This window comes from Sinocyclocheilus anshuiensis, unplaced genomic scaffold (genome assembly GCF_001515605.1).
Source record: "Sinocyclocheilus anshuiensis isolate Anshui unplaced genomic scaffold, SAMN03320099.WGS_v1.1 scaffold385, whole genome shotgun sequence".
NCBI classification, from domain to species: domain Eukaryota; kingdom Metazoa; phylum Chordata; class Actinopteri; order Cypriniformes; family Cyprinidae; genus Sinocyclocheilus; species Sinocyclocheilus anshuiensis.
In genome coordinates, this window is record NW_015539876.1 from 89,249 (window position 1) to 100,865 (window position 11,617).

Sequence of the window (11,617 nt, forward strand, 5' to 3'; positions counted from 1 at the left end):
TAAAAAAACATTACAAGTCTTACTGATCCCAAACTTTTGAGCGATCGTAATATATATATATATATAACAAACTTGACTATAGTTAAAACCTTAACTAAAATTATAATGAAAATGGAAATTAAAAATATTAATCAAAACTATAATAGTATCTCAATAATACTAAATAACACTGCATTTTCCTCACACGCAGGCTCCAAAACACTTGGAATATTTATTTTACTTGTACTTTTGGAGTGTTCAGTAAGAAAATCAAACAAGAAAATGAGAGCACAAGAAACATTTTCTTACCATTTATTTCAGTTTTATGACAAAAGAGTTGTTAATTGTCAAGAAACAAACACAGAATGAGTGAACAATTTAAGAAACCCCTCCAAAATGTCAGAGAACCACTTGAAACAGGTGTTTTCACGAAGGGCTGGCAATGTAGTGAGTCTACAGTGAGAACGAACTGAACCTTTGTGTGACTATAACAAACACCAATTACAGTACAATGAGCCAGAAACAGTCATGGCAGTGACAGTGATAAAAGTCATGCGGAGTATCAAAAAGTCCACCCAATGCTTACATGTGTGCTATAACAAACTCTGAAAGACTGCATTCCTGCTGGTGATCTGCCCTGAAGTTAAGGAAAGGCTCTGGAATGCAGCTGTGGATGGATTCTATTACAGCATGTGATGCTTGGCCAAGAACTCGACAGACCAAGTACTGGCACATTCCAATCTAAAAACAACAAACAAATAAAGTATGGAAAAAAAATACAGCATAATCTCTTCAATTTGTTAAAAACCAAAATGATTTTTTTTTTCATTAAACCTCATTTATTAATATAACTCCAAATAACTTTACATATACTGCACGTATATAAAATTCACTATGTATTGCTGTCTACATGTGTGTTATCCAGTGTTAAGGCACATAACATATATTCCACATCGTATAAAACCATTTTCTTGCGTAACTAAAGCACTTCAGCACATACAAACATTGGCATTATCAAACTATGAAAACAAAACAAATTACACTCTAAAAAATGCTGGGTTAAATACAACCCAGTGCTGGGGATCAGGCCATAAAAATGCCTAAAGAAAACAGAGTAAAGTGGCATATCAGCACTGAATCAATGTACTGAATCAAATCTTCCAAGGCCACGTCCCAGGATCCTTTGCCGTCAACAAACACCAAGTAGCTTGATGCATCGGCCACTATTTCCTAAAGCCCTCTGCACAATGACTGAATGAATATAACTATATATATATAAAAAAGGCAAAAGTGAAATCCTATTCTGCAGGAATGGGTGTAGAAACAAAAGCAGCAGCAAAAAATGAAGAAAAAGACAAACATATACTTGAGCTGGAACCTACCACAAGCACCATCTGTATATGCATGAAAAACGAGAAAGCCCCACTGTGCTCAACTGCGCTAGAGGACAGTTCTACGTTACACGACAATGTCTGACTGTGAGATAATGTGAGATCTTAACGACTGGTAGATATCTAAGAGCTTCAATAATGGAATGCAATAGAGTAAAAGTGTCATGCCTAGTCCTTTGAATAGCAAAAACGTAAAATCAACAAGTGTAGAGTGCATTTCTTGCTCAGCACTAATTAAAGTCGTCAGGGGATCGAACAACACTTAAAGGCACATTTAAGGAATTTCACTAACACTTTACAAATAGGATATATAAATCATGTACTAATAATTGAACAAATAGCTGAACTAATGGTGAATGAACTCACAGACTAATCAAGAACTAATTAAGCGCTAGCATGACTGGAATCGGAGGGAGTCATGTGAATAATGGCCACTTTAACAACATGTTTGAATAAGATTGATAGTTAATGCATTATATTGGCTGTATGACAAAGAATTTAAAGAAGCAAAAAAAAAAAACCTAATTAGATTTTAAATGGCATTATTCATTTAAATGATAAAGCGTGATTATCCAATAATGTTTTTAAGAAACAAGCAGATGTGAACGTGAAGCAAAGGTTATTCAGGCATTATAATGAATTAAAATCATGCATGTTTAATTAAAGTCAGAGTAGGGTTTGCCACTTCACATTCTTTGTAATATAAATAATTTGATTTAGTTGAGCTGAAAGTGTTAATGTATTAACTAACAGTACACCAAATATGTACTAACATGATGTTAAGGCTGTTATTAATGACTCCTGTCGCACACTATTAGTTCTTGATTAGTTCATGCCTTTATTCAAAACAAAGTATTAGTTCAGGACTTCTCTTGTACACTTTTTGTAAAGTGTTACTGAAATTTCTGTAGCTTCAGACATTGAAGGGTACTATGATTTTTTTTAGTACTGGGATGGGGAAATACAAATGTATAGAGCTATCAGCAGTGTCTAAAGGTAGGAGAGGAAGGTTCTTTAAAGTGCGCCAGAACATCCAGGTTCAAATAAACAGATAAAGGAATGTCTCTGGACTGCTTCTGCCTCGAGAAACAAACCTCCTCCACTTTTGAGATGGATTAAAAAAAAAAAAAAAAGTCAGTCAAAGTAAATCATAAGACCATCCAGTTTGCATATGCTGGCCACTCTTTCTCAAAAAAATAAAAAACATTTATTCTAAACTTTATACATGTATACATGTGTAGTACCAACCTATATCTTCATAAAATAATCATGAATATATAATAAAATTTCTTAAAGCTAACGTGCAAATTTGAATCAGCGTAACAGGTAGAAAGCATCATAGAAATGTTGTTTTGAGTGAATGTTCCTGTAGGCAGCTAGTAGACTGGGTGTGATCCACATCCCCGGCTTGTTTCAGTAGGGACTTTTGGTTTGAATGGTCCTCGTCATCTAGCTTTTGTCCCAAAAAACAACTTCCGGGTGGCGACATGAGCTGCATAGTCTCGGTTTGAGGAAGCAATGGAGTGGAGGTGAGCAACCCAACCTGACAGAGGTCTATTGGGCTCAGCGGGGCCTCCAAGCCTGTGCTATCCAAAATAGTCCTGGAGCCAGGAGTGTCTTTGGTGTACGGCAGAGTGCCTGTAATGGGACTCAAAGGTTCCTTCATGCAGTGTAAGCTCTCAGATAGGGGGTTGTCTGAGCCCTGTCTGCAGGACTGAACTTCTTCCTGCATTCTGAAGTTGAGTGTGATATGGTTGTCAGAGTTTTTTGAGCTTAAAGGTGTGTCCCGCATCTCCATGCTCTTTGATGGGATGGGGCTGGCTATAGCTTTCTCCTTCTGTTTGGTGCCACTCATGTGGGTTTGTTTTACCCTGAGCCTGTAGTCTTTCTGGAAAGGCCTGCAGACAGGGAAAAATGGGGCACGGGGGGCAAACAGTGACCCGAGGGAGTCCAGCTTCATCTGGCTCTGACTCAGGAAGATCCTGCGCATGTCCACTGGCAGTTTGTCCAGTTGTCTTCCCACGTGGACAGGGTTTGGGAACAGAGTTCCCTGACAAGCTCTATAAAAGTATCTGAGACATGAAAACAACAAAGTCAGCAAAAACTAAAACTCCCATGAGCACCGTAGTTAAACTGGCATTAGACACCAGCCTGAACATCATGAATTTAACACAGATTTTTGTGATGTGCAAAAATGCAAAACCATATTTGGATCCCAAAATGAAATTGCAAAACATTAATGCAACAAAAAAAAAATTAAACTAAAAGAAATAACAATAATCCCTTATTTGAAATTTGAAATGACAATATGGAATTTGACGTGCAAAATAAAGAAATTTGAATTAGATCAAATACTTCCAACTGGGTGTAGGTTAGATATACCTGGGAAGAAGAGCGGCAATAGGTGTGACAACACATAGCAGGTAGAATATAGGATCTCCCAGCTGCCTCTGCATGGTCCAATAAGTGTTGGATGGAGAGAAACAGGTTGGGCAGGAAGCATTGTAGCACAGCGCCACAGTAAAGAAGAGAGCTATACTGAAGCCAATCGACACCCAGTTCATCCATGTCTGTGAAAGAATTAAAGACAATCAAGGCAGAGTTTACAAAGAGTTGCTAAATTGCCTGAATTAGATATTATGGACCTAAAATGGGTTGTGCACAGAAATTCAGGTTCACTTTGAATGCGCACAGGGCGACAACCTTCCGACTTTGTACTTAGCCTCCACACTGCCCTCACCTCAAATGACCTAAAAGTCGTTTCACTCGCTCTCTCTCCAGTACGTGTGCTCATTTTCCTGGGCAGCACGTGGAACGATGAAGCTGCCAGCCCAACTATTGGAAACATTTACTCTCTACTTGAGCCATTTACTGTGAAGAACAGCCTCTTTCACACCAGAAGCCATCATCATGTCTGGAAAGACAGTGAGGCTGCAGAGGACATTTGTCACGCACCGTAACTTGTCAGCTGAAAATTTACAGTGCCGGTGTAATGGAAAAAGCTCTAATCCAATTCACGCTCATAAATCTAAAACAGCGACTCACGAAAAGAGGGAAAAATAGAGGAGAATCAGATACGGGCTGCACACATATATAAATGAAGTTCACACTACGCCACAGGACATGCGTTGGCAAAAACAACTATCAGTTTCAGCTACCCAGTGCGTGACGGCCATGCATACGCCACCGTGGTTAGCGAGAAAGATGAGCACAGTGGGCTGGACTGAGGCTGCCTGCATGGGCTGTCAGGCTGATGTATGGCTCCTGATGGTGCAGTATCTCCCATTTCAAACCAATCAAGGAGGCTCCCTGCATAAATGTCTCTGGCCGTGTCAGCATCATCCTGGTCTTCCTCGCCACAGTGTTCGGCCTCATTTCATACTTTGAGAAAGAAAGGAAAGGCTTGCTTTCTCTACCCCCTCGTACATGTGTGTGAGATGGGTTTTTGATTTCAGCTGAAGCACTTCATCATTTCCAAATCCTAAACTTTGTCAGATGAATCGTACACAAGATGTGTATACTCATACATATTGCGACAAGCTAACAGATTGTTTTAGAGGAAGTTTAAGCAACAATGACATATGAAGAAAATGGGTTAGCTACAAAGGTGTTAAAGAAAATAATAAAATACCATAGCAGTACAAAGTTAGTATCAATGTTGCTGCACTGTTGATAAAAATCTTTATTTTATTTTTTTTGCTGTTTAAGATCTTTTAACGTCAATAAAATAAAATATAATAAAACAAGTTATCACAGGTTTAAAATACTTAAAAAATATATTTTAAACTGAGTGGAAGAATAGTTATTTTTCATTAGAATTTAAAATGATTATATTAGAAATGTACATCACATTAAAATCATTATATGTACCATATCAATATGAATACACAAATAAACAACATCTACCTATATACTTGTAAAATGCCATGCAGGGATGTCCTTGAATATTTCTAACTGATGGCGTAAACAAACTACTGAATTGATTAATTAAAATGAACATTAATCAGATTGAAAACAGACTTCACTACTCTTATCGGCATTTTTGCAAATTATGTTTAAGATAAGAAACAGAATAAGCAGGCTTAACCAGAGACACTCACCAATCTTAACAAGCGCACAACTGTCTTTACACTGCAAAAGCAGTACAGAAGAACCACGAAGAGTGAGTTTTAGGAGTGAGTTTGACCGTGTTTTATCCACTGCATCACACCATCCTATTCGATTTTGCATATTATAAAACAAGACTCACCCAGGTTTTGGTTTCGATGCCCAAGTGCAGCAAAATGGTGAAGAGTGCCAAGGTGGTGATGGGAGTGCCCCATGTAAACAAATCCACATCAGAGTCAACGTAAGCCTGAAAATATATGACATTCAAACAACACCGCTGCTTACTTACAGACCCTACTTAAGTATTTTCACTTCTTATGCACACTGCAAAAAAACAAAGAAAGTAAATTTGCAGTTAAATATCTGAAAATTCTTGAAACAAGAAATTTACTTTAAAGCATTAATTATTAACAAGCTAAAAACAACTGAAAAAAAAAAAATGCCAGCACAACAGACATAATATACTAATTGAGAAGACAATCTATGCAAATCAGTCTTAATGTCCTATGAAGTCTTGCTTAAAGTATTTTTCTTCTTATTTGAAGGATTTTTCTATATTTTTACTGGAAAACAAGTAAAAACATTTTTGCAGTGCACTCGAATTGTAAATACTGTACTAAAAAGTTCCATTAAGATCAGATGGCCTCCATCTTAAGGAAGACATATTTGAGCAGCCATGGTTTTTGCGTGGAAATTTTAGTGAATGCTCAAAATATTCAAATCAAACTTACAAAGTAAGGGATGAAGAAACAGATGAGGCTTTGGTAGAAGGCATCAATCATGTTCATCCAGAACATGTAGGGTTTATATTCCTGTATAAGAAATTCAAACAATCAGGTCCAGGCACAAACTATTCCACGATTCCAGACGACCATGTTTTATTATAACGTCATTAGATGTTCCATTAACGGAGTCATAGAACACAAATAAATGGTTTGTGAATAAATCAAAGTAAAGGAAGACCTCTGCAGAGGCATATGGTTAGCAAAGCAGAGGCAACCGCTGCAGTTTAATTATCCCAGGTTGAAACATTTCAGCACTCTCAAGATGATTAGTTGCTTTTATAAAATGTTTGCTCTTGCTCGTGCTGTTTTCCCCTTCATGAAACTCAGCAGAGAATAAAAGACCCATTTTGAAACAGGTCAGCAAAAAACAATCAAAGCAATAACTGTGGCACGGGTAATATACTTCATCTGCTAATAGAGGAACTGCTGATGGTGCAAACCGCAGGCAACTCAAGTGTGAATACATGTGGCAAAATGCTGTTCATGGGTTTTTATTTACCATTTACATTACACTTTCAATAGTAATTTCGGTCCCAATTATAATTCAATGCATGCAGTTCACGGATGGTGTAATTATTATCTGCCCAAACAGCATGTACCTCTGAGTTTTGCCCATTCATGTAGAGCTGCGGCAACTCCTGCAGGTTTTCTGCTGACACATCTTTGTCCAGGGTGCCGGTGATGAGCTGAGGGAATGCAGAGAACATCAGGTTGAAGAAGATCAGGTACCACTGATCAACCATGGCTGACCCAGAGAACCCACAGTAGAACTGATACCAGAAGATGAGGGCAACAAACATCTAGGGTGAGAAAGACAGCAGAATAGAGGAAAAGAGGTGAGAGAAAGACAACAAATTTATAATGAAGTCTGCAGTTGTTGCCTCATAAGTCATGCATCTTCATTATGTTCAAGATATTTCTAGGACCTCCCCAATTAATCAAAGAATATATCAAGAACAGACAACAACATTTAAGAGCTTCTAGCTATAAACTATTCACATCATGAAACTTCAACCTGTTAAACTGGATGCATTATTACACGGCTCTCTGGAATACGCTATTTGACTGCAGGATTGAGCAGAATATTTTTTTATAATGGCTAAAATATATAATTACAGGAATGAAGTTTAAAGCATTAAAACTTTTTTGTGCAAAAAAAAAAAGACCAATTCATTAACAAACCAAATATACAAATTCATATTTAAAGACAGGGTAGGCGATTTGATTCAAAAAATGTTTTGTTATGTTGGTTGAAAGCAGTGTTCGAACTATACCGTGGACTTTGGGGGAGCCCAATTGTTTTTTTTAATAACGGGGGGCGGTTATCGTGCGCTTGCGTTTGCGCGTGACTTACAATGACTTACAAAGGTACATAACAGCTACAAGTGTATGCAAGCTTTATGCAAGCACTATATAGGATAAATCACTATACAGGATTTACCCTATTATACTTTATCGACACGAATTGATAGGTGAAACAACAAACAGCCACCCACAAATAGTCTATAAACAAAGCATCAGACTGTCTGAGTTCACATGAACAACGGTTAAAGTTACTTGTCGTCAGGCTACAGAAGAATACCATAATTCCTCCGTTCAGTTAGACCTAAGACATCGAGAGTCACGCAGACCTATAACAACCCAGCCACAACACATAATTGCGAATAACATGCCTTACCTTAACACAGAATCGACCACAGAGTCCAACATTTATATTTTTTCTACGAATCTTTGAGTTAACATGTACTAAACATGAGTGGAATTTGCACCAAGGAAAACTTGAAATCGCATCATATGACCCCTTTAAGTGGTCTAAATGTATTTATATGTATATTATCTGTGGAAGGCGTAGGACCATAAAATATTCGACCAATCAGATTATTTAGTCAGAACATTACAATAGGCTGACCTACCTGCCTGTCAACGTATGTATTTGCATACCTCCGCGCACCCTGTTCACGCAGACATATGTCATCAGCGCGTTCCATTATGGTTAGCGTTATTATTTTAATATTGTGCACTTTGTGCTGTAATGATTTCTCACTGGTGAATGAGACATGAGGTAATCTGATAGCGTTGCATTCAATCACCCACCAACGCGTCTCTCATTGTGTCGCTGATTAGCCTCTGGTCTGCCTGTGTGTGTTTATGTGTTTTGGAGGAGGCGTGGCTTTGGAGAGTGATTATGCAAGAAAGGTGGGATCTTACCAGGGACACGGGAAGTAGGGGTGCTGAGGGGGCTGCAGCACCCCGTTTTCACATGGTTGCAAATGCAATGCCAAGTTTGTTCATTTAAATTTATTCAGTTTTAGCATTTAATAATTTATTTGTAATGATCTCTGAAATGTAAATTGTAAGTGGGCCATAATAAACCAATGTTTATCTTTATAAACATGATTAATTTTACTTGTGATGTTTTCTATATGGGATGATTAGCCTAATCCTCATGAACACGTGACGCTAGCGCGTGGTATCAGACATGAACTGTACAGAATGCGAACAAGATTAACTTTAATACAAGGAGATAATGGTGCAAAAGCGAATTTCAGATTTTTTTTAAATGCCCATCCCAGCAAAAACTTTCCAAAATCGGCATCCAAACAACACCAGCCCCAGCACGAGCACCGACGTAAGTGAACCAGCCCCCCCCCCTTCACCCAACACGGACACACACAGCACCACCAACCGAAAACATCTTCCCGTGCCCCTGGATCTTGCTTTAAAAGCTAGCTTGCTATTGCTAGCCTTTCCGAAATCACCTACCCTACCTTTAATGATTACAAATATACAAATATTTTAACACATCAGAATGGTAATTTGAACTTTATATCATCCAGCACTAATCACGATTCATAGAAGAAAACTATCAAATATATTCAAAAAGTGAATTTAACATTTTAATAATTCTACAGGATCCACAATCTGTACATTTGGCCATCGACCCTGACAACTAATATCTTACTTGTCACTTGTAGCACTCACTCTTTCACACATAATCAAATATTTCCAACTCAAAATCAATATTTCATGCCTATTTATGTATTTCTTAGCCATGTAATAAGCAAGTTAATATAAAGCAAGCCTGTCATTATCATAAAATAAACCTCATTCAGTATGATACAACACTGATCACCATTTAAGAGTTTATTTTTGCAATAATGACGAACTAATATATATATATATATATATATATATATATATATGTATTATTCCTGCCATATTGTTTTTCAAAGTCCCTTTACAGTAGTTCAACTTCAACCTATATATTAATGGTAATTATAATTAGGAAATGAGCAAACTTCAGGGTCTCACAGCGTTTTTGTAGAAGAAGTAGAGGATCATGTTGGCAAGACGAGAGTAACACCAATGGCCGTGAACCAAGAGCAGCTTCTGCAGGTATCGAAATCGTGGCAGGGCAAAGTCACTGGCCATTACAGCCTATGAAAACAATGAGAACAGAATAGAGAAGACAGTAAATGTTTATACAGGTTTGACAATTTTGGTGCAATTAAAACTATTTTCACAAAGCAATGGACAGCACTAGTGCATAAATAGGCGAAGCTATGTTAAATACTCAAAAAGGTAAAAGAGCTTTTAAAAATTGAATAGCATATTTTTAACATTAAAAAGTGAAAAAAAAATCAAATATGCACTCCTTTCCAATGCTGCTACATGTTGGCCTATTGAGTTAAAGTGTTCAAACGCATTTATATAAAATGGATCTTGACGACAACTGTCTTGAGGCTCAAGATCTATCAAATGAGACACACACACAAACATAGTGGCATGGCATCCGTATATATTCATAAGACAAAAGACTAACATCAGCCTAGTGACAAAACACATTTTTGCATAAAAGAATTATGAAAAGCCTTTCTGACTGTGGAATCTGGTGAAAATGATCTCCCGTCCATCACCCATCTATTCTTTATCATATGTTTTCGACAGCTGCACGCGTCAGGCAGTTAACATGTCACCTATCAGCATGTTGCCTTGTTGCCTCTAATGGCATTTGGGATTTTAATCAGTTACAACTGGCCGGACAGCAGCATCAGCTATGTTCTTCACCCTCGTTGTCATTCTCCCCACATCAAGAAAGCATAAAAAAGCATGGTGAGATCAGTTATTACCCTACTATGTTTGGTACATTATGGTCTATGGGACAGAGTCATAAACAGATTCTCATTAGGGCTGTTAATACTGAACGCTGACCTCAAAAAGAGCACTTTGGCACACAGCGGAGAGTGGTGCCTCATTACGTCCAGATCTTTTGCTGAATTAATTAATCTGCATGACTTATGAGACAGTGTCAAACAGATGAGCTCATGGCGCTTCCTGTCTCTCTTCTCACCTTAACGGGATGTATATTCTGTAGGCCTGCCACTGAGAACAGAGCAGAGGGGGGTGGGTAAGTGATTTGTGGGGAAAGTGGAGATTTTCGGAGAAACCAGAATGAGATAGGCTGTTCCCAGAGACGAACAAGTGGAGGGCGCTTTATTAATGAACCGCTGAAGGAACCATATGCTGTGTATCGCCCAAATAAAGCAAAACTGCTACCACTGCATACAGTGCATTTATTAGGTTAACTGTCCTTAAAAAAAAGGCATGGGTCAATATATCAGGGGAAGAGTCCGTTTTTCAACTGGTTCTGCTTTAGGACCCAGATTTCAAATCAAGTGGCAAGTCACTACAGTACCAAAATTATTTACTGCAAAAACAAACAAAATAAAGCATTAAAATTGATGAATACTGAATCGTATACTTCACATCATTCTTCTGGTCCTTGTTTAGGAACTTTCTAGCAATTTTTTTTAAACAGCAGTTTCAAAGTTCATATACAAGTTATAACTGAGTGCAATTTATACTTAATACATGTACACTACCGTTCAAAACTTTGGGACCAGTAAGATTTAAAAAAAAAGAAATTAATACTTTTATTAAAAAAAAGACGCATTAAACTGATCAAAGTGATAGTAAAGACATTTATAATGTTAAAAAAGTAACATTCTTCTGTTCATTTGAACATTCAATTTATCAAAAAAAAAAATTTTTTTTAATTTCCATAAAATGGTCTTCAACACTGATAAGAAATGTTTCTTGAGTAGGAATAAATTACTTTTTAAAATGTTAAAATAGAAAACAGTTATTTTAAATTACTGTATTTTTGACCAGACTCAGTGAGCAGAAGACGTTATTAAAAATAAAATAATAATAATATCTTACCGACCCCAAACTTCAGTGTATTTTGTAGGGCTGGGTTTTGACAAATTTCACGATTCGATTAAATTCAATATCGATTATTTTGTATATATATCAGGTACAGTACATGCCAAATTTTCTCAAGGAAAATTTTTT

General features: G+C 37.2%; 1 protein-coding gene across 1 annotated transcript in view; it reads right to left on the reverse strand.

Moving 5' to 3' along the window:
• Nucleotides 1-2,030: 2,030 nt before the first annotated feature.
• Nucleotides 2,031-11,617, reverse strand: part of LOC107685287 (probable phospholipid-transporting ATPase VA) — a 64,160-nt gene continuing 54,573 nt past the window's right edge. The window contains exons 15-20 of the mRNA XM_016481817.1: nucleotides 9,575-9,700; nucleotides 6,862-7,062; nucleotides 6,209-6,289; nucleotides 5,620-5,724; nucleotides 3,753-3,940; nucleotides 2,031-3,442 (exon numbers count right to left, since the gene is read on the reverse strand). Of these exons, the coding sequence (XP_016337303.1) occupies nucleotides 2,707-3,442; nucleotides 3,753-3,940; nucleotides 5,620-5,724; nucleotides 6,209-6,289; nucleotides 6,862-7,062; nucleotides 9,575-9,700 (1,437 nt within the window). The 3' untranslated portion in view covers nucleotides 2,031-2,706. The remainder of the gene's footprint in view (nucleotides 3,443-3,752; nucleotides 3,941-5,619; nucleotides 5,725-6,208; nucleotides 6,290-6,861; nucleotides 7,063-9,574; nucleotides 9,701-11,617) is intronic.